General features: G+C 37.9%; 1 protein-coding gene across 7 annotated transcripts in view; it reads right to left on the reverse strand.

Moving 5' to 3' along the window:
• CTNNA3 (catenin alpha 3) overlaps positions 1-24,856 on the reverse strand; it is a 443,012-nt gene that overhangs the window by 139,406 nt on the left and 278,750 nt on the right. For all 7 annotated transcript variants that reach the window (XM_051800260.1, XM_051800262.1, XM_051800261.1 and 4 more), the window contains one exon: positions 10,715-10,807. In XM_051800260.1, coding sequence (XP_051656220.1) covers positions 10,715-10,807 — 93 coding nt within the window. The remainder of the gene's footprint in view (positions 1-10,714; positions 10,808-24,856) is intronic.

Genomic DNA, 24,856 nt, shown 5'->3' on the forward strand with positions numbered 1-24,856 from the left:
ACAAAATATTTAAGCATAAAATATATTTCAGTCAATATAATTAAATAAAATTGAGATCATGTTGATAACAGCCCCAGACAATACAGACAAATTCTACCCAAGAGCTAAATGCATTCCAAGAGGAAATAAATTACTGGCTATATTTATTACTAAAATCAACTTTAATTGTTCTGTAAATTTAAAAGATGAAATCTACCTCCACAGAAAATGTCTAAAAGGAGATGCAGAGTTAAGGAATACTGTTTAATCATTATCTCAAAAGTGACATACAAGACAAAGCAATACTGTACTTCCACAAGAAACACTTCTGAACGCAGGAAAAGTTCCATCCACGGCACACTTCTCTCTTTCACAACATCCTGAAAAACTTCTACCACAGCAGCATTATCCAGTACTGATAGTTATGAGGATTTAGGTGTACAGGTGTTATGTGACCATAAGGTTTCACATTATATTCAGAACAGATAAGACACCTACTGCTTCAGACAGACTCAAAAAATCCAACAGGAAACAATGATGCAATAATAAGAACACTGCAATCCCTAGAATACTATCTGCAGTGGTAAAAACACTTAGGGCAAATTACGATCCAAGACAAAATGTCAAAGTCCTATTTGCAATCTCTCTCTACCTTGGCAGAAATAGGATTTAAAGAACTTACTCTATGTTTCTCTTTCTTTCTCTTATCCCACAGTTTAAAGCAGGAAGGACGGATTGCACCGGAGGCACTTGGTTTGACTGTGACATAATTGACTATGTTTGGTAATAAGCTTTAGAAGTTATATATGGGTTTATTTGTTCTGAGATTATGAGGCAACTTTAAGCTTTGAGAACACATAACTGAACAAAGTAGAGATATATTAACCCACTGTTCAAATCTAGCAAAGGCCTTCTTGTTACCCACCATTGAGGGAAGATTTAATTTCTACATTGTTATTACAAGCTGCTGATCATGGAACTTGCGAATAAATTAAGAGCGCACAGGTAAAGCAATCCCTCAAGAACAAACAGACTTGTGGGGTAGGGGGTAAGCCAAAAATTCTACAAACATTATTGATCTGATACTCCAGGCAAGAAATTAAATAAAATCCTGCCTGGCTTTTATCTCTGATGTCTGGGCAGTGGTTGCCAGCAATATGCAGAAATATGTTCTTATTACATCGGGATAAAGTTTTTGTACTTTATTAAAAAAAAAAAAACTGTGTAATTTCACTCAAAAGCATACCTTCTAACTGCTGAGAGGCATGGTGAACTCTTGAGAAAGAAAATAAAAGCAAACACAAATCCAGCCAAACCAAAACCACACGCACCAAACAGCCCTCTAAAGCTCCCCCTACCCTGCACACACCTATGCCTTGGTTTCATACAGGGACTACACACGTATTTCTGAATGCACGTTGAACCCTCCTACAGAAAAAGCACACGAGTTATCTTTAACAAAAGAGACATTGCCATTATTTTAGTTTAAAGTGTTACGGAAGTGGGAAAAAACTGAAAATGCAGTAAAGTATTCAGTATTCACATTTGGGTGGACAGTTACTTTGTTTTTCAGAGACAGATGACAGAATAGGCTGAACACTTAAAGACTGCTTCTTAAACCAATCTGATGGCACCCCCCACCCAGAACTAATTCACTTGACCTGACAAGTGAAACAGACAGCAAATTCCAAAGTATGTTGGGTTTTTTTGCATGGAATTCCTCATTTCAGTTCTGTACCTTCACTTTCTCTATCTTGCACTACTGAAACCAAAGCGAGAATAAACAAACATTTCTGTTTCTGCCTTGTGGAGTACAGCATCTGTAAATGACCTAGGGGACATTTTGGATACGATATTCAAACCTACAGGGATGAATTTCACAAATCCCCTATTTTATTTCAAGAATAAAAAGTCCATTTTTTGACCCAAACAACAAAAAAAATTGCTATTCCTCAAACTGTATTTTCTGTATTAGATATACACCCATTATCCAGGATATAATTTAGGATCCAGCAAATCGTAACACTGGTAAACTACTTCCAATAATTTTAGCTGCAGTCTTAACATGCTAACCAAACAATTACTTTCTTGTATCCATAGTTTGCCTACATGGGGGACAACGAGATTCTGCTCAGAAAGCATAAAACAATTCACCCAAGTTCATCAAGCCTTGAGCAATGCATTCTAGAATAAAATTCTAATTTCAAGATATAGATTCTTGAAATGGATGGCTAAAATAATCCTCAAGACTTACTGATACATCAACCACAGACTATGCTGAGTTGGAAGGGACCCACAAGGATCATCGAGTCCAACCCTCAGCCCTGCACAGGACCTTCCCCAAGAGTCACACCCTGTGCCCAGGAGTATCATCCCAATGCTTCTTGAACTCTGGCAAGAAAGAGGAAATAAAAAAATATTCAAAACTGAGTTCTGCTAATAATTTTTCCTTTGTTATTTTATACTCAAAAGCACACTGGAAGTCCTACCTTCAGCAGTGCTGCATCCAGAACTGGAGCTCAGCTCCCTGCAGTTTGCTATAAACAGATTGAACTGAGAACACAAAGTCTCTTCACGGAGCAAAGCTTTTTAAGGATGATTTTTCTACATTTCTACATTTTTCTTAAGCCGTGTAAATGTTCTGTCACAGTATACCAACACTGCCCATTATAGTGGTATAAAACTTATCAGCACCAGAGATAGCTGGGTTTGCTGATCAAACTGGGATAAGGCATACTGTCAACAGCACAAGCTACAGTACAGCTTCCCAGAGGATGCAGGCATTAAGAAAAATCTCCATGGGAGTTTACAGTCTCAGGACTTGATCTCAAAAGGAGTTCAACAGAAAAAAAATCCCTGTGTTTGAATACAACAGCCATAATTATCAATTAAATTAATTGCATACTCAAATTACAACGTAAAACTGAAGTTTATATCATTTACCTTCTGTGTATTGGATTTCATATCCAAGTAAACCTTTAGTCCGATTTATAATGGAATGCATATAAAATAGAAAGGTCCTTATGGATTATTCATTCATGCACCGAACTTTATAGAGATGAAATAAAACTGTATGAGACCTGGTACAATTACAGTGTAACTACACTGCAGCTACAGTCCTTGAATACATGGTAATATGAACACACATATGGATTACATTTATATACTGGGGAGGAAAGGACATCAGTAAAGCTCAACATTTATGCCACAGCTGTTGCTTCACGTACAGTTTGAATTATATTATGCCAAATCCAACCAAACAGCAATAATACAAATAACCTACTGAAAACGTATTAATTAGTTCCTCATTCCCTCTTGGCATTTCTAACAAAACCAGCACCACGACAAATCAGGTATATTCTATATATTCAGAAACAAGGAAGACTTTAAAATAAGAAAATTATTTTTAGTAATGTACTTCACATGAATGGAATTAGCATCATTTGATTCTGTCATAGAAATGTAGTAAGATTTCAGTTACATTCCTATACATAAAATGGAACGTATCTTAAACGACAATAAGCATTTGCTCAGGGACATGTCCATATACAGGAGCATCAAACTATCACTAACACCTTGAGGATTTTACAAGTTCCTCCAGAACAAATGTCATGTCACACCACTGGACGTGTTACAGTGAAGTGGCTGGAAAGTGAAGCAAATATAACACAATGTTTCTTTGTCCCCTCGGTAAACAAATGTAGTAACTAAAGATCATCCCTGTTTGGTTTTCAGGGGTTTGTATTGCTGAGGTGGGTATTTTCCACCCCCAGTTAAGAATTTCCCACCAAGAGAGTTTCAAATTACTTTTTACCAAAATCCTCTCAAATTAAACAACAACAACAACAAACATAAAGAAAATGGTGCAGAGTGAAGACAATATATTGTCACTATCTTAGCAGGTGTGCACGACACTAAGGGAACGTAAATATTTCCACATTTCCTCTTAGTTTTCATTTTCTGTCCTGTGTTTCACATACACAGTCTGTACACACCCCATGAGCTGAAAAAAAGGTGCAAAAAGAATCCAACAAAACCCCCTTGTCATCTTCCAGGCAGCGAGGACAGTTCAGGGCAGGTAATGAGAAATTTGGAGATAGGAAATCATTTCTCCCTTCCTTAGGGAGAAATCTCTATTCCTCTGTTATTTTTAAGAATAACGATTCAGAGTTGTAATCATGAAATCAGGTTCCTACACATCATTACATGATCATCCCGTAAAAGAGGAAACGAACACTACCTAAACTGTATGTGACCCACCATCAAATGACTACTCTCCTTTTCCCCGTTGTCAGTAATGGTTTTTTAATGATTTTTAGTCCTTTAGTCTGTTTTCCACATGCAGATATCCCAGATATCAAGAGATAGACAAGCTACTGCCTCCAACAGAAAGCTGTACCACTAAGGAAATGAGAAATGGGGTAATTTTTGAAGTGTCTCTAATTATTTATACACACCATGATTTAGAAACAGGTAAAACAAATGTTGGAAGGATGCAGTGCATTACCCAGAAAAAAATCTCCTTATAAAATCATCTTTCCCAGAAAACTATGCACATATGGCTAAAATTCTGCCTTAGAGATACAGATCAGGCATCAAAAGTCTGCATTCTTAAATAATTTCAGGGATTCTACAGTAGAACACAAAGTTCATGTGAATGCAGTTATTAACTTAGAATTGTCCTGGTTTCATTTTGTATTTTTCCAGAAAAAGTGCAGAGGAGACAGAAGAAATGGTATAATGCAAACACACAGACCTGTGTTTCATGCACAAATGTGAACACATGTCACATCACACGGCAAGTTTCAAGGACATTAGAAAGAAAGCTTCCCTTGAAATTATTCTATTTTCAATAGTAGTGAGAGCTTTAGGGCAGTAAACTCAGAGGAGCAAATTAGACTCTGCATCTATATCAACAATATTGCACAATCATCTGAGAGAGACAGGAAGCAAACTGGTGTACTTGCTATTTTTATATCCAAAGCTGCTCTTACGGACACAATTCCTAATTACTTTTAATTTGGAGTTTAGTAAAGTAGATAGTCAAATTTCCAGACGTATTTTGCATTTATATTTGAAAATATAACACAGAATACCCCCTTGCAGATCACGTTACCCCTCTTTGCCATCTTTAATGACTTTATAGCATTGTAGTTTCCAGGAAGAAATCACTAAAACACAAGAAGGGACCACATGACCACAGTAAGTCTCCAACATTGATTTTTAATTGCTTTTCCTTCCTTCTCCAGCATTTTGCTAGGGGTCTGTCACCATAAAATGTGGAATCTCAGGAAAACTTACAAATTTAGATGAAAAAAAAGTTGAAGAGATAAAAAAAAACAAAAATACCTTTCTGGGAAACGTACTTTAAAGTTTTAAAGGTGAAAGGAAAAATAAATTGCTTTTAAAACATTCACAGCACTTTTGTGCAGTGTGAACCCCTAGCAAATGCCCTCCAGCAACTTTAAGTAACTCAATCATTCTCATGTCTTATGTCCACTAACTACAGGTGGGGCAAGAAGAGGATAAAACAGAACAGCTTCTGTATTGCTCAGGGTAGGTATTTTTGTTTAATACTACAAATTGAGAGTTTGTGAGGATTCTATTCTAACACAACAGATGCTGGAAGATGAAAGTTAAGATTGAAAACCTCAAGGCATTTTGTAGTTAATTATTCTCTCTCCAACTACTATCACAAAAGAGCCAAGCAGCCAGCATGAGGCTTTCAGGGGAATCCAAGAGTCACAGTAGGGTTTTTTCCCCTCCTTCAAACTGTTTATTGAAGAAGTTCAAGCCAAAGCAAACATCTAGCTAAGTCTATTTGAACCAAAGAATAAAGCACTATGCCTTCCAATACATTTTGGTGTCCCACAGCCTTAGCATTCCATAGCATCCCAATCACCTGAAACTGCCCCAGGCTTCATCAGCTTTTTGAAACAGCAAACCTCAATTTCCATGAACAGAGAGAACAAACTGCAACTCCTAATGTCTGGATCAGAAAACTGATGCAGCTGAGAATTACCCTGGGAAGCAAGAAGGTTAGTTTTCATTCGAGTCAGCTCCTGGTGTTGTTGTTGTGTGGATGCATGAACACTCTTGGCTGGCTCAAGGGAAGGGATAGCAGGAGTCTAGAGGAGGAGCAGCCGCTGCTCTTGGTGGCACTGCAGACTAATGCCGTGAATGCCAGGTTGAGCTGACAGTGGCATTAATTATAAGTATGTATTGTGCCTTAGTAATCTCTCAACTGAAAGGCTGGAGATGGTACCTAATAAAATGTCTGATACTGTTGGATATTAACATCCAGTTTTTGTCTTTTAAAGCAGATGGTAGAGAACACACTGATTTACCATGTTCTCCTCCATTACTTTTCCCCCATACTTTCCCAGAAAATAGGCTTAAGACAGATAAAAGGAGATGCCATGCAGGCAGTTCAACCAAGATGATGAAACTGTGGTTATTGAAGTGATATTGGTGAAGAGTTTTTATGAAACTAATAAAAAAATTCTTCAGTGTCCCCCACTATTTCATGTACCAGAGGAAATAACAAAATGGATGATTGATTTTTCTCTCATGAAAAAGTAAATATATAGGAAATGTGAATTGCTAGCTTCAAAAATCCACAGCATCATAAAACACATAATTAAACTTCAATACCTAAAAAATGCAATAGCTATCAAGTCTCATTTTTGCGAACAAGAATTTCAGGTTTGTTCGGCACATACTTTCTAGAAAATAACACAGAAGCAAATAATATCCATTTATCTGTATCAACACGAAAGGGCTAAACAATTTTAGTGCAAATCAAAACATAGCTCAAAGGAAAGACTCAATTCCTTCACTCATTTTTATAATGGAAAAACACATACAATGTTTAATTCACAGCAAAAAAAAATAAGGACATTCACATTTAAAGCTTGAGCAAAAACTTACAGGAAGCATAACACAGTTATGACAAATTTTTGAGAAAGAAAGCAGAGAACACACAAGCCCTGCTTGGAAAGGTGGATACTCAGGGTAGACTCTGGCATGTGTGGGACATGTTGCTGTCACTGTTTGGGCTGCTGAAGGCACCAAATTGCAGGTGTAATCAATGTAATGTACTTTTCCTGGAAGAGGAGAGAGTACAAGCAGCTGGTGGCCTGGAATGGAGATGCTTTGCCTGGATCTCTTCTACAGACAAACATACACACACTCTCTGAAAAGCACTGTCAGCTCCTCAGCTCTTTGTTCTTTCATATTTCTGAATTTACTGACAAACAGACCATTTCATATGATCCTAAAAAATATGTGATATGCTTATTATTGTCTGCTAGAGAGACACAACTACAACAATGCTGAAATTATTAAAATTCAAAGAAAGGAAATCTGCAGGGTCTGGTTTCTTGCAAGGAATCTGGGCAGTTTTTGCCATTCTCCTCCCTGCAGGTACCGGTGTGTCAATAAACAGACCTGTAACACCAAAATACAGCAGGCAGTTCCAGACTGTCATGTTGGCACTGAAGAAACAGATGGATTATGCTGGACAAGCCAAATACAAAACGTTCAACACAGCTGTCAGATCAGTATTTCAATGGCCTAGAAATATGATATGTATAAATATATTCCCACTGATCAGCTCAGCATCTTGCTTATCCTAATACCTCTCTCAATGTTACCTGAAAAACCACACTGATTTATTTACAAACTCCCACAGCCAAAAAATCAGCTTCTATATTTAGTGGTTTATCACACAGCAAGCAGTATTAAAAATTACTAGCAGCATATTAAGTTCTAAGCAGCAAGGAAAGATGGTAATGAAAATTAGAGCTGTATCTTCCACAAATGTGCCAAGTGTTACGTGCTTTTCATTAGTTACTTGATCCATAGAATTGCTTCTCACCTAATATTATAATCAGGTGATTTCCATCTCTCTTTCTCAATACTTAAGAGAAAAACAGAACTCAGGTGAAAAGACTAATATCCAAGGTTCTGCTTATATCAGTCCATACCTCGTCTTTTTAAAATATCTGATAAAAATACTGCATGGAATTGAATGACTTCTAAATATTTTTTTATCATCATATAAAGGTTAAGCTAAGCCATGAACATTCATGTGCTTTTCCTGCATTTTCCATCCTTTTATGACACTCCAGAATTGACACTAATCACCCTGCAGCACTTTGGTAACCATCAGCAAGCTCCAGCGAGATCCCACCTTCAAAGGAAGTGAGCCTAAAATTCACATATCTAAGGCCTGATGTGCCAAGCATACATGTTGGACCATCTGGAAGCTGATCAGACTCAGACTATAAAAATGTAAAAAACCCTATAATTTAGATAGAGAAGCCAGATGCTTGACAGCTAATCTCTGGTTTCCTACATTTTGGATCATTTTCCATCTCTATATTTACCATCTATCAGGTATTCCAGAGGACTAACTGTTAGAGGAACCAGAGTCTTCTTCAAACATGCCACTGAACTGAAGCATAAATGGATATTAGCAAAACAGCTCTACAGATTAATATTCTTGCTGTTTGCTTTTGTGGGTTCTTTTTCTTCTCTTTCTTTCTCAAGCCAAGATGTTGTTTGCACACCAGGAAAGTAATATGGGGTCCCAGTTACAACAAGTGACATCATAGATTTTACCTACCTGACAAAACTGAAGAAAATTCTCCCAGTCAAAAGTGAGTTAAACGGAGAGAAATAATTCTTCCTTCATCAATTCCTATGCTAGCAGCTCTTTATTTCTTTATTCTATGATTATTGATGTAAGATTAATATTAAACTCATTTCTCATGAAGCATTCATGAAATTCCAGGAACAGGCATTACGTGTTTTGCATTGGCTCTAACACATACACTAGCTTATTTCATTTATTGAACAGTCAAATATTCACTAAGAATTTCACTTGAGAAAAAAAAATACAGTAAAGTACCAAATCAACTCTCTCCATTTTATCTACAGTAGAATCTGATTAGTGTAACAAAAGCAACAAGGCTTTCCTCCAAGGTTTGCCAGTTCTGCATCTGCCTTTCCCCCTGTGTTCCATGGGGCCTTTTGCTGGTCAAATCTGCAGAACTCCCAAGACTCTCAGATGTTTTCCGTAGGTGTTGATTTTTTTTTGGTTGGTATGTTTGGGGTAGGAAGGTTCTGTTTTAATTCTACTATTTCAGATTTCAATCCCAACCACATGTTCCTCTTCAAGAAATATATCTTTCAGAGCACATAAAATACCAAGTTTTTGACTCTAAAGATTTAAGAACATTGGGGAGTTCTACACATGAATTTCCCCATTCTGAACTCTGATTGATAAGCCTCACAGGCAACTTAAGAGATAATTATTTTCCCTATGGAAGGTTTTTAACTGATATGGCATAATCTGATTTATTGAAAAATGCTGGAGCCCGAATCTGTTATTTCTTACTTAGGTAAAATATGAATTGCTTTCACAGGGCATGGTCCTTATCTAAGAAAGCAGCAAATCCTGCACAATGAACACACCATTAGTAGCTACATAATCTTATCATGTGCATACCACATTCCCTTTTTAGACAGATCTATAATCATCAACTAATTCATCCCTGGTTTACCTCTAGGTTAAACAAAAAAAAAAAAAAAGAAATAAAACCAAGAAACTTCCATTTTACCACAGGAAATTAAAAGCCCAGAAACTTAAATGGCTGTGGAGAAAAATCAATATTTTAGTCAAAATTAGATTTTAGGAGTTTCTAGTATCAGATGTGATACCCTGAAACTGTAGGTTTCCATTTCAATTAAAAAACTGAATTGGATGCATAATAATCCATTGCAAAGGTGCACCTGAACCCCTGGACAAACAAGAAGCTGGCATGTGAAACACAGAATGGTTCAAGTTTAAGAACAGGCACTGAACCTGAATGACTCAAGAGAAAACACCGGTCTGTGGTTTTTTCAGAACATCTCATTTCCTCGATAGAACCTCCTTTCTCCAAGACTTGCAGTTATTCAACAGGATAAAATGGACTTCTCAAGTTTGCTATTGAACATATTATTAATATTTACTCTTCATCTTTTATTTCCACCACATTTAGGACAAAAGGGTGAGAAGACTTAGGCCACCGTGTAAACCACAGTGTTCTCCAAAGAACTAAAACACACAGATCAGATCCACAGAAACCCCTAAAATCTTTGCCTCAAACAGATCTAACTGCAGAGGGTTTTATACCTCTATAATACTGAACATGACAAACCAAGAGTGAATAAATTTTGTAGAATAAATCTGTAGCTGTGCCTTTTTTTCATTCATTTCCTTAAGACAAAGGTTTGATCTTTTAAATTGGTGATAATCAGAAGAATTCATCCTTTGCTGTTCACATACTATTACCACTTGATTGGGATTTTGTATATTTTAAGTTAAAGGTCAAAACAGGTATTGTTTTCTAAGTGTAAAAACGTTCCAAATCTGCCTATCACATTACAGTGTTCATTCAAACAGGTTTGATTCAGAAAGAGAACAGCATATTTCTGCAATTGTAACTTTTACAGCTTTTTTGAACTCCCAATCAATACAGACTATCAACCATTCCTATGTTAAGCACAAAGAGAAAACAAATTGAGTATTTGCCCTGGATTTGCCATTTGGTCTCCATTTGCTACACTGAACTGTATAAATGGAATGTGAATTTAGACTAAAGGAGCACAGCTAAACATCTATGTTGTGTGACAATACACTGTATGGTCAGTGAGCTGTAATGGGAATTAATTGAAAAAGTCCTACCTGTGGGCACAAGGTCTCTATGTGATTAGCTGCCATCTGGACAATTTTCGTTCCATCTTCATTTGTTGACAATGAACAAGCAAGATTAGCAACCTTAAACAAAAGAAACAAACTTCAATAAACAAGGAGCCTTTTAAGCAAGCATGAATCCCCAAACCCTCAAACTTGCCAAAAACCATCTCTGCTAGAAAGCTAAAAAGGACATACTTGAACAAGGAAACACTGGGGTGAAAAAAGAGCAGTGGAAAGGGGTGACAATGACATGAAATCTCATGATCTCATCCCAGTTGAGGTTCACCAGGTAACAGCTGCAGGGTGTTGTTTAGATTACATGAGAAAATTTCAAAGTAAGAACCTAAGGCTTCAGCTAAGGTTGCTTGTGATCTCACTTGTGAGACCACAATTTTTCAGAGCCCTTCAAATCAGGTCCAGCTTTTTAACTTTTTTTTTAAAACTTATTTTTAAGACCCTAAAGCTCAAACAACATTTACCTTTATTTGTTGTAACGAAACACAGAGTAATTTCTGCCCTGAGCTATCCACAGATCATTCCTTTAATTAGAGGTACAGTTTTCTACTGAAATAGTCACATCAGTGCAGCTGACACTGTAAATGCAGATGGAAACTTGAAATCTGTGAAAGAACAAGTCTGTCTTCTGGTTTATTTTACTATACACTATGGAGATCCAGCTTCCTTTAGAGTAAAAACCTCTTCCATGATGCTCCACAGTTCCACAAGTTTAAATAGATTAAGAAAAAACAGCACTTGCTTCACTCACTGCAACTGAACATCAACAGGCTTTAGGATACTACTACTAGTTCAACCATGACCTATTGCCAAAGGCTTTTATTATTCTTACTTAATTGATGTAAAGTAATTACAAGGTATTATTTAGCACACAGACAAATTAATTACTTGTCCTACTGCAAAGTCAGAAGAGACTGAGTAAGACCCTTTGTGAAGTGGATGAGGGCCAGAATGCAGGGCCTTCCATGGTCACCTCTGCCTACATATAAATACTCCATGCACCTATCCCTGGTATTCCAACAGAACTCACTGATTCCCTACGGTTAAGACTGAAGGAATCCAGTTTGCATAGATGCATTGACACTGTATTCCCTCGTTTTTGAAGCAAACCGCCATGGGTTGGTTTTTTAATGCAGTATCTGAAAAAAACACGGGTTTGATTCTATGCTTCCCCTCCTGACTCTTCACCCTAAACTACCAATAGATGATTTGGTGTCATCACAATACAACTCTAGAAGATGCTATTCCCTCCCCTCCAAAAAAAAAATCAGTTATTTTTCTTTGGATTGAAGGTCAGAGGTTTTCACTATTGGTCCCCAAAAACTAATTCATGTTGGTTTGAATATTTTCATTCCTTTGCCCTAGTCACTGAGCTGCTTCTGTATCCCTAATGTCACACTGCATTCATTCACACTCTCCTAAACAAACAAAGAACAAGGCTCAGTGCAAATATTATTGATCTATTTCTGAAAGAGCTTCTCTATGCCTAAAGCAGTAACAATTCAACGGTTAAAAAAAAAAAAAGGCAATAACAGCCATTCCACCAGGACAAAATAAACCCTCAGCAGTCTTTTTTCTCTTTAGCATAAGGTTCCTCAGGTTTTTCAAATTTCATTTCACAGTTCCCAGACAAGCTACTTTTCATTCCTTAGGATCCACTGCAAACATGTGAGATACACAGCTCCTGTTTATCAGCAAGAACATTTTTAAGACTGAGTTCTCTGCTGTAAGCAATAACTGTTTTATCCCAGTCTTGATCAGCAAGGCAGATACAGAGACAGTTTAGAACAACTTTTTATCCTGTTTCCCAGTTGCACTGGCTCCAACATTTCAGTACAAACGCAGCCCTTGATTTAAATTGTGTCACAGAGTCACAGAATAATAAATTAGGTTAAAAGAGGCTTGCAGAGATCATGCAGTTCTTCAAAATATGAGAATAAACTCTAAACCAATTCATGTTCAAAATACAAACCCCTGTTCAAAATATGAGAATGAACTCTAAACCAGTCTATGTTCAAAATGCAAAGCCCTGTTCAAAATATGAGAATGACCTCTAAACAAATCCATGCCAATGGCTCTATAGAGCCCATCAGCATCTGGGGACAAATTATGTGCATGTTACCAGATCATGTTGAAAATCAGAAGGGTAAAAAAGCATGGCTCTTTTCTGACAAAGCACACTCAGGTTGGGATGGATCTCTTAGTCCACACGTATTTGAAGTCCCTTTTATTTGAAGTCAACAGCCATGATGCTCTTTTATAGAGAGAGGAAAAACTCTTTCTGATCTTATGCTTCCCCTCCTGATTCTTCAGCTCAGCTGTAGGTGTTCCTTGGTGATGACCCAATTCATAATACCATTCTCAAAGCACAAGCAGCCAACTAAGGATTATAAGCATTAGGAATTTATGCCAGGCAACTTTCCAACAGCAAACAGAGGTTCGTATTATTTACAACAAATGTCACAAATGCACGACAGTGGTTCAGAGTTATCTCCAAGGTGAGAACACAAATGCAAAAGTGAGATTTTAAAGTAGTAAAAGTGTAAATAATCACTGCATTGCCTCACCACCTGTTTCATTCTCAGCTGAGAACAGCTTTACTGTTCTATTGTTCACACTTCACAGTAAGAACTAAATGTACCCCCAAGGATTTTTTTCAGTCAAATTCACTGCATTAACTCCCAAAAATAAGTATTTGCTTGGGAACAGACTGTCTGCCAACGAACTAAATTCCTCTTCTATAAATTGTACTAAATGAAGCAACATGTTCTTTGGATGTGATCCCTCTTGCTCCACCCATAGGAGCTCAGTTTCTTTACATTATTTTATCCTAATTCACTTATACTGTAAATTGCTAAGGATAACTAAGTTGTTAATTCCATGAACTTCCTCTTCTTCATAGTAAATCCTTCCTCTCAAGAAAATCTTTTGCTGAGGAGAGACCCTCCAAAGCTCTGTCTAACCTGAAGTTTACTGGGTCCTTCACCACTCTGCAGGGAAGCCCAAAGTCTGTTCTTTGTAATATTTTTAGCATACTTAAAGAACTCTCTGGCAACCCAATCCCTCCCATTGGTAATCCTATGGAAATTCTCAGTACCATACTGGGAGACTCTATAGCCTTGGATAAAAAATACTCTGTTGATATTTAAGTGGATTTGTAATATACTCTAAATCAAAGCAAGGAAAACCAGTGATATGTCTAAAATAAAAACTGACATGCTTCCAATTTCAAGAAAATTTAAATTGTTTGCCACAAGATTTCAAATGTAGTCTTTACTAGAAGGTTTTAAATACTGATCTGATAATTTTGCGGTTTTGTTTTTTGGTGGTTTTTGTTTGTTTGTTTTGTTGTTGTTGTTATGTTGCTGTTGTTTTGTTGTGGTTTGTTTTGTTTGGTTAATCCTGAATAATCACAATTCGGAAGGTATTTCATTTGTAGGAGAGCAACTGAATACTGAGCTGAGATATAACATTTAAATTTCAGCATTATAGCAGTCAACTTAGCTGTGGATATAAATTATGTACTCTCTGTAAACTGATTGTAACTCCCTGCTCTCCTCAAACTGCAAGTGAAAAAGCTACTTCCATATTCTTTGCTTCCAGTTTTGTGGTATGCAGAAATACCTTCTGCAAGTTTATGATGCATTCAAAGTTTCTACCACTGGCTTTACTAATGAAGCCTTAGAAAGTCTTCTGAGGAAAATGACTGTTCATACAAAAAAAGAGCCATGAAAAAACTATAAAGGGCAACATTAAATATTGACTCTATACTTTTTCAAGGGAACAGCTATATTGATGTATGTATGTCTTCTAGTCATTGCTGCATTTTTATATGCATTTATGATTACTAAATGCATTTTTATGAGCTTGATAAAACCTACATTGACTAGAATATTTGTTTATAGTGAAAAAATACATTGCTCTAGACTGAAAACTTACCTCCAGTGGGCAATAAAGTAATATCACAATGTTGCTTATTTTCCAGTCCATTTTCTACCATAAAACTTAATTTCTTTCCAGATCAACTCAAATAGTAATACTTTAGGTCAAAATTTACACTCTCAACTTTTATTAGTTTTTACTTTTGTGGAGATGAAGCTAAAAACTCTACTCAACAGTCTATTTAACATACATTATGTTGCTTTCCCTGTCTCTCTTAGCTTTTCCCCTTGCACTTTTCCAGAAGGATTCTTCAGTCTGCTAAATTAACTAGTCTGGGACAGCTGCAAGTCTCTTCACTCCTTTGGCTCCTTTTGTACTTCTCTTAATTGTGCACGTCTCTATCTCCTTCCATTTTCTGCAGAACTGAATCACCCAGTATTCCACTAATGCCACAATCACTCCTGATTTAACAAAATCAGCTCCACCTGGTACACCTGAGGCTTATCACTGCCCCCCTTGAGGAGTAACCAACCACCTGGTTAAGATGTTACTTCTCAGAGTATTACATAACTTAAAATATTTCCCGTTAAACGTGACAATGATTCTGCTTCTGCAATTAATCAATAAAAGGGTTTTGAATACCAGCAGACCAGATTGTTGGGTTTGGGGTTCGTTTTGTTTTTTAGCAACATAACTGTAACAGGTTTACTTCAAGTTCCACGTTCTCAGACAAGTCTTCTCTCACACAAGTTCATTTAGGAGATTTGATGAATTGGGCCTCAACCAAAATAAAAATGGGAAAAAACCACACACAATACTCTGCAGCAAATACCACACATTAGTAAGGAAGAATTCTACCAATAACATTTTAGAAATAATTTCCTTTTCAATAAAGGTGTCAGGCTAGATGCCCCATTAAGCTCACTGCTTTGGGTCACAGTTTACAGCTGAAGAACTCAGTTAAGGATTCCCTCTCTAGACCTCGGTATGCAGAGCCCTTGTTCCTACCAAGAACAGACACTCTATTTGGATTTTATCTGTGCCCTGGCAACCCAGGTTAGCTGAAGACTCCACTAAACAGAAACTGCCTGTAGTTGTGACCTGTGTCTCACTAATGGTCTCTCCAAAAAATGTACCATCCACACCAGCACCAGACTTAATCCACTGGAATAAGTGGGAAGCAGCCTCTGATACCTGGACAAAGGTCCTTCCACAGGCCCAAACACAACAGCAAGTGAAAGATCTAAAGGTAAACTGCTTGATGAAACCTCCCCTTAGCACCATTTGCTGAATGTTAACAACAGAGGGCATTCCATCAGTGTCATGTGAGCACAGCAATATAAAGAAAACTGCTTGAAAAGGAGAATAGGAGAGGCAAAGAACTGACTAAAACCCAACCATTTTTACTGCCTTGTCCATGGCTCTTTTTTCATGCAGACAGAAAAAAAATAAATGTCAGTATCGAGAATAAAAAACATTTTAGCAGTAGAAAGATGCTGTGTATTGAATTAAACCAGAAAAAGGCAGGGTTTTCAAAAGGACGAAGTGACTATCCAGTTCTGTAATCATGTAATTAATAACAAACCTTCTCATTTTCCTTAGCTCAGCATCACAACAAACATGGCAAATAAGACAGCAGTTACCCTGAGCAAGAGGACTCAGTCATGCACAGAATTAGCCAATTCCATAAAATATCTAAGGGAAGGAGTGATCAAAACTCCCTGTCACAGTTCTTGAGGGAAAGGGGCACACAGAAGTGCTTATAAACAGATTAGTGAACTGGCCTTAACTGTCTGACACCAGTGGGATCTGAGAAACATCACTCACCAGTGAAAGTCAGTAAAGATCGACCAGTTCTCAAAACTGCACGAAACCCTCCATCTCCTGCACTTAAATAATAAATACAGCATATATAATAAACTGTCAATACAACAGCCAAGATTTCAGGCCCATTTATTCTTTAAAACACAGGTAAGATTCAAAAATATGCATTAGTGCATCCTTAATTACTTTCTTATTACTGTTTATTCAAATATTCCACAAAACAATAAAAAAAATATAAAAACAAAGGTCATCCAACTTTATCAAGATTCTGCTTGTGGCAATATCTGAAATCCAGCACTTTGAAAGCCTTCCCAGGGAAAGTACAAGTCCATCCCCTAATTTAAAAGATGAAATTCACTGAAGAAAGCAGGTCAGAGCCCAAGGCAACTCATATTATATTCAACCACCAACCCCTCCTACCTCACGCAAGTGAACACATTAGATGTGTTTAAAGAATTCTTTCCAAGTATTGGCTTTTCAGAAAGAAGAGTCACCTCATTTCAGAACTTATCATGAGTTCATTCTCTTTTTCAGTATTCTTGGAATCTTTCTCCAACCCAACAGTCTCCCTCCAACGTCTGGGACAGCTCAGCACTAATTCAGTGCTGAATGGTATGCAACACACAGCACATTTGCAGGCAGAAAAAAAAAAAGAAAAACCTTATTTTAAAAAAAAAAATTTGGTTTTACACTTCACAATTTATTGTGACAACTTTTTTCCCCTAGGCTTTCCAGCAGCTGAAATGTTGATAACTGCTGTTTCCTCGACTTAAACTAAAGGAGAGTAACTCAGAGAAATCCTTGCAGAGAAGACTTAATGACTACCAGAAAGCAAAGTACAGCCCTTCACAGAGCCTCACTGAAAACAGGAAACAATGACAGAATGCAGATGTATAAATTTGTACCTACCACAAACAAAAAATGCATTCATTTCAGAGGGACAGAGGATACAATACACCATCATGATTTCTGCATGATTACAAAGACCTTTAATCTATTCTTGTCCTACTTCCACTCAACGGGAATTGAAAAGGTGATAACCAGAGGAGGATTACTGTAACACTCACCAAACAGCTTTAAGAATAACACATAATAACTAAGTCCCAACACTGATTCAAAGATCACTCCGGACTGGGTTGTACATCCCTCATCCACACCTGTGCTCCCAGAATCTCATTATCACTTAGTTGTACTCCTTCATCTCAAAAGAGGCCATTTTGTCTCCAACAAGTGAGATCGAAAATCTCCGAACCCGGGAAAATATTTCTTAACATGTTGTTTTCTGTTGTTGCCCCATGGATTGGTATTTTAGAATTTATGTGGCACGAAATTATGCCTTAAAGCAGCAAGGCAACCAAACCTCACTGCTTACAAAAGCAAAATAGTATCTCTTAAAGCAGACAATAAAGCAGAAAATACACAGCTCTGGCTGGTTTTAGCAGCCTGACCTGCCCAGCCCGTGCCATCTGCCCTCAGCACCCGGTGGCCGGAATGGTGGGATCCCCCTGCCAGGAGATCAAAAGGCACCTTCAGCACTTACCATAAAAGCTCCACACGGTGCAGCCGAACCCACCTGCTCCAGAGACACAGAGCCCCCCTGCACCCACGGTGTGCCCCAAGCATCTGCACCTACAGAGCGGGCGGGGCAGGCGCTGAGCTGGTGCAGCCTGAGCCTCATCAAACACAGCTGTGTGTGAGTGTGGGGAGTCTGTGTGTGTGTGAATTTGTGTGTGTGTGAATTTGTGTGTGTTTGTGAGTTTGTGTGTGTGAATGACTGTGTGAGTGACACTGTGTGTGACTGTGTGTGTGAGCTTGTGTGAGTTTGTGTGTGTGCGAGTGTGTTTGTGTGTGAGTTTGTGTGAATTTGTGTGTGTGTACGTGAGTTTGTGTGTGTGTATGTGAGTTTGTGTGTGTGTGTATGTGAGTTTGTGTGTGTGTTTGTGAGTTTGTGTGCGCATGTGAGGTTGTGTGTGTGTGTGTGTGTGAGTTTGTGTCCATGTGTGTGTGTAGGTGAGTTTGTGTGTGTGAGTTTGTGTGTGTGAATCTGTGTGTGGGTGAGTTTGTGTGTGTGAGTTTGTGTGTGTGACTCTGTGTGTGGGTGTGGGGGTGTGTGTGTGTTTGTGTGTGTGTGTTTTTGTGTGTGTGTGTGTGAGTTTGTGTGTGTGTGCGTGTGTGTTTGTGTGTGTGTGCGTTTGTGAGTTTGTGTGTGTGTGAGTTTGTGTGTGTTTGTGAGTTTGTGTGCGTGTGCATTTGTGAGTTTGTGTGAGTTTGTGTGTGTGTGCATTTGTGAGTTTGTGTGAGTTTGTGTGTGTGTGCATTTGTGAGTTTGTGTGCGTGTGAGGTTTTGTGTGTGTGACTCTGTGTGTGTGTTTGTGTGCGTGTTTTTGTGTGTTTGCATGTGTGTGTTTGTGAGTTTGTGTGCGCATGTGAGGTTGTGTGTGTGTGACTCTGCGTGTGTGACTGTGTGCGTGAGTTTGTGTGTGTGTTTGTTTCCATGTGCGTGAGTTTGTGTGTGTGTTTGTTTCCATGTGTGTGTAAGTTTGTGTGTGAGTTTGTGTCTATGTGTGTGTGTGAGTTTGTATGTGTGTCTGTGTGTGTGTCTGTGTGTGTAAGTTTGTGTGTGAGTTTGTGTCTATGTGTGTGTGTGAGTTTGTATGTGTGTTTGTGTCTGTGTTTGTGTCTGTGTGTGTAAGTTTGTGTGTGTGTTTGTGTCTGTGTGTGTGTGTGAGTTTGTATGTGTTTGTGTGTGTGTGTTTGTGTCTGTGTGTGTAAGTTTGTGTGTGAGTTTGTGTCTATGTGTGTGTGTGAGTTTGTATGTGTGTTTGTGTGTGTGTGTGTTTGTGTCTGTGTGTGTAAGTTTGTGTGTGAGTTTGTGTCTGTGTGTGTGTGTGAGTTTGTATGTGTGTTTGTGTGTGTGTGTGTTTGTGTCTGTGTGTGTAAGTTTGTGTGTGTGTTTGTGAGTCTGTGTGTGTGTTTGTGAGTTTGTGCGCGCATGTGAGTGACTCTGTGCGTGTGTGTGTGTGTTTGAGCCCCGCACCACAGGAGCCGCTGCGTGTCCGCCCCGGGCCGGCAGCGCAGGGGAGAGCCCGAGCCCGGCCGGGTCTGACGGGTCCGTGCCTGGAAAGCTTTAACAGAGCCTCGTCCCGGCTGCGTGAGAAGCCGCTGTGAACACCGCGATTTCCCACCGCCCCGGGGGTTGTTTTCCTCTCGCTCACTGTCACTGACTCGCCGCACAGGGCAGGCAGGAGGTCTGCTGACTCCATTCAAAAAACTTTCCACACCGAAGTGAATTGAAATGCGAAATTGAAATTTAAGGCTGTAAACACACTTAGGATGCTTTTTCTGAGTCGCTCAAGCCAATGGTATGTGCAGTGGCTAGGAAGTAATCCCTTACTCATTCATAATTAAGTACATACATGTGTACTGCATAACTAAATGTCTGTAAAACAAAATAAATGTTACATTGCTCCAGTGGTAAAAATCTAACCTGTGCCACAGACACATAGTATATTCTTATGCATTACATTCTTATTGCACCACAGCATATTTTTATGCATTCACTATAGGCTACATTTCAAATATCTTGTAAAAATATAATTAACCCTCTCATTAATTTTTACCCTTCCTTTATCCCTTAAATGAATAAGTAATTTTTCTCAGGTTTATTACTTTTTATTCTCCTCTTTGTGAATGGTGCATGAAAGCCATGTACAGACAGCCAATTCCAACTGCAGTGGAGCTGGAAGTAGGCTCGTAGCTACTTCAGTTTGTATGGAATAAACGTTGTACTAGCATAAAATGTTTCTGTGCCAGTGGAAGTCTCAACTTCTGTTAACAGAGTTTAAGGGTTCATAAAACACCTTATAAGAAAGCCTTGATGAGTTTTTGGTATGTGATCTTTGGTATGTGAGACTGGTCACAAAGAAAACACTTAAAACTGTCCATCAGCCTTGCAACCAAAACTTGCATACAAAATCATATGTGATATCAGATTTCCAAGCTGCAGATCACAGTGCTGTCTGAAGCATCATGTGGGGGCTCACCCTTAAGCATGTGGATAGAATTCAAAACTGTAGGATTGTGATCCTACTAAATGCACAGAAAAACTCCTATCTTGTTTACAGTACACTGGCCTTGAAAAGGGGCAAATGAATTGACTGTTATTCACTGTAAAGTGATGCACTGATGAGGAACAATCCTCACACACAGACGTGTCCAACAACAATGGAGAAAGAGATGTAGGAGTTATGTTCCAAAGGAAAAAACAGGTGATTTACTTTCTGGTGAGGGAAACAACAAACAAATCCCTCTCATCTCTCACTCAAAATCTCCCTTCTTACATAAAATGGGAAAAAGAAGACAAAACATAGCGAACTGAAACTTTATTAACTGTTCGGTCACACCACTGTGAGGGAGAAAAATTCTCTTTGTTGCCTAAAAGCCTTTACAATTGCATTTCACTACATAAATTGGTGTCATTTTAACTAAGACTGTTTATCTCCACAAAACCAGAACACTAAAGCTTTAGAAATTTTTCCCTATTTTTTCATTAATTTCCCAGTGGCTTTATTTGAATTATTACAGATAAAAGCTGTTAGAAGTTATTAGAATTATTAGATTCTCAAATACATCCACATACATGCAATTATTGTAACAATGTTATTCAAATAACGAGTTTTGAATTTTAAACATCCCCATTTTTGTTAATTAATACAGTCAAACATTCTCAAAATATTTTGCTATCACAAAACAGTATACATAATGTCAACAAAAGTGCAAAATTGCTGCTTGTAAGCCACAACTACCAAGAGACTGAATTAAATCTGGTTATAGTTACTCTAACTGATATTATTAAGAAATAAGGACTGTAAAATGTTCCAGAAAAAAGTCAACAAGCTCAACAATAAAATCTCTGATAGAAAGAAGACTACACAACGAAAGATCATCCCTAAAAACTTCAACTTAGAGGTAAAAGACACTATAACCTAAAATGACTCACCGCTATTGCTTCAAAAACTACAGATTCACCTGATCCTCACATCTGTTCCTGCCCACTTTTCATCTGAAATCGACTGAACTGTTATTAAAATGTTTGCCAAGATTGTTTTTAAAGGTAAAGAACAACTACAAGAAATAAATAAACAGGACACTGAGACCATCTGCATCCGGACCAACAAAAAAGGACAACTGAACAATAAGGTACAAACCTTGGACCAGGGTTCTGTACAAGTTTTACAACTTACTCATGTACGTAGCACATTTAAGTTGTTTTGTAATTAACCTATGAATATTATAACTAATTCATGCAATGCTGTAGAGTTACTTTCACATCTCAAAGCCTCCTTCCTTCAAGACTTCACTAACCCTCATTTACCTGGAAAAATACACACCATATAATTCCTTGTTAGTCACACAAAATCTAACTTTTACATAATACACATCCATTCACACACATTCCAAATAGAGTAATACAACAACACACTAGAAAAAGGCAAAAGATGTTACCAAATACTAACTTAATTGTTTTGCAATTTCAGAAATTCCAAAAACCATAAACACAAACAATGTATATTATTCAACAAAAGCTTAAATATATCTCACAAATCTGAAGATATTCCATTCCACAGCATACTGCACTCACTCACAAAACCAACAATAATAAAAAGAACACACCACACATTAGAAAAAATGCTATAAAAATACACAAAGAAAAGGGGAAAAAGATATGGGTCTGTTCCCTATATGTGTAAATCTACATTAACACTTCTTCAGAACAGGAAGCAATCACAAAGAAGCAATAAATGATACAAGAGAACCAAAAGAAACACACAAACAGTAACCAATATAAAATCAAAATTTCATGATTTAAATAGAAACACAATAAAAGGTTTAAGAATGCATGTGTGAGGAGAGAATGAAACGGGGGCCACTGAGGCGAGAATGAGAAAGTCAAGGGGAGATATGTATGTGTGTGTGAACCCAAATACACTGCATGGAAAGATACTTTACACTCTCATTCAACAACACTACCTCAACCAGCACTACTCCAAACACAACATACAACCTAACATATTTCCCTTTCAAATAAAGATGATGCCTTTACCCAATCACACAAAAATCACCCTCAGATAAAAGGTTTTACACATCTATAAACCCTGGGTAATTTAAAGTCGCTTGGAATATGGCACGAACCAATAAAGTTGTCAACAGTTCAATAAAGGTCTTATGAGGATAGGTCCTGGTTTTTATAAATGGTTAAGACTGGTCACGATAAGAATGTTTAAAGAATGCATAGTATTACAACTTGTTAATTATATAGAGAAGGGGGAAATGCGGCAGGAAGAACATAATAAGGAATTATGGGATTTGTAGTTTTCTGGACTCTCACACATTCTCAATGAAATACTTGATTGTCATCGGTTGAGAGATCATGTGACATGTTTAAGCGCTGTATTTAAACCAAAGTGCTTTGTAATAAACCTTAATCTCACTCCAGCACTCGGCCAGAGTGCAGAGTGGGGTTCGTGCCTTACACAACACTCCACCTGACGGTGTGTGCCTTTTGTTTCAGCCAAGCTGTCATAAACAAAAAAATACCCAACTTCCCTGCTAAACAAAGATCACTCGCCTTCCTTGTGATCAGAAATTCCAGTCCCTGGCTTCCCACAGTGTGTTTCCTGATAATTTCCTTAGTTCTTTCTTATTTCTTCCAGCTACTCTTCTTTTAATTTATGCTGTGAAGTCTGTATTATGAAAGCATTTGCCCTACTTTTTGCTTTCTTGTCTCAAATACAAGGTATTAGATAGCTTCTCTAGGTATTGTGTACAAACTGCATTTCAGAACAAGAACATTTCTCAGTTACTCCAATGTATCCAAGAATATACGTGCTATAAGGTACAATCTTAGAAAAAGCATCACCCGGGCAGCAACGGAGAAAAATACTGGTTCAAAAGCCATTTGCCAGTGGTAAAATACCCAGATTCCTCTCTAGGAATCTTTCTATTGTTTGCTCTAATTGAGCAAACAAACATCTTGCCTGATCCTTTGGAAAATACTCTTAAAATCACAGAATGCTTTGGATTGGAAGGAATCATCTTGTTCCATCCCCCTGCCATGGGCAGGGACACCTTCCACTATTCCGGGTTTCTCCAAGCCCCATTCAACCTGGCCTTGGACACTTCCAGGAATGGGGTAGCCACAGCTTCTCTGAGCAACCTGTGCCAGGGCCTCATCACCCTCAGAGAGAAGAATTTTTTACTCTTACCTAATCTAAATCTACCCTCCTTCAGTGTAAAACCATTCCGAGTAAACCTCCACCTTTAACAGATATCACAGTATCCATATTCCAAGGGAAAAAACCCCAAAATGCCAGCAAACCCTAACAAGTGCACACACTCATAGACTTATTTGGTATTTAAGAAGCACAAGCTTTAGTAAAAATGATGGTAATACTTTGATGACGTGTTCCTTTTTTAGCACCTTTGCAATTATTCTGTTAAAAGTGACTGGCTCATTACAGGCCAATATATCAAAATGATGAGACTTTTGGGGATGTAATGGAATCAAAATTACCTCAATTTCTAATATTCTGAGGAAGTTCTTAGTCTGATTTTTGCACTAATGCAAGAAAAAAAAGTCACTGCCAATGCATTTGTGTTAGCTCTCTGTAAACTATCACCAAAATCATTACCCACGTGTATCATGACGGGGAGTCCACTTCCCTTTTGGAGTCCCCATAACTTCTGGCACACCCTGTCTCACTGTACTTGGTGCCTGACATTTCTAGCTGTTGAAATATGCCCCTTACACACTGGAAGTCTGATAAATCTTTGGGTTGTTTATCTTTTGTTCCCTTGCTTCACACTTATGCAATAAAGGCTGTGATTAAGAGGATTAATGAAAATGTCACCATTTATCACCCGAAGCTCAATCAGTAATAGGAAAGTTGGACCTTATTTGACTAATTACATAAAGGTACAAAAATTCCCACATTATTAATTCAGGACTTGGCTGCAAAACGCTAGAACTCTCTGAGGCCCTAAATAGCAAGGTTCAATGTCTTAAAGTTTACATATGCTTAGAAGTATATGCTTGACTTTAAGCTAATTTATTGAATTAATTTTCTTAATTCACTGGTTTGACCCCATTAACTCTCCATTAAACACCCATCTACCAGCTCCAATACATCCAGGGAAAGTCACCTGCCCTTAAAGGCCTCCTTCCTGCCCGTCACCTCTCAGTGGCTGTTGGCAGACTGTTTCTATTAGAACATAAAGCATTTGTGCATCATTCCTGTGTTACCTTCAACTTTAGTAATAATTCCAAATGTCCCTCCCCCCAAATGCCACTTACCACCTTTAGGTAAATCATCTTTACCTGCTGCATGCTATCTGCAAAAAACCAACCCA

This window comes from Manacus candei, unplaced genomic scaffold, assembly GCF_025592945.1.
Source record: "Manacus candei isolate 608988 ecotype Guabito, Panama unplaced genomic scaffold, ASM2559294v1 h1tg000050l, whole genome shotgun sequence".
NCBI lineage: Eukaryota > Metazoa > Chordata > Aves > Passeriformes > Pipridae > Manacus > Manacus candei.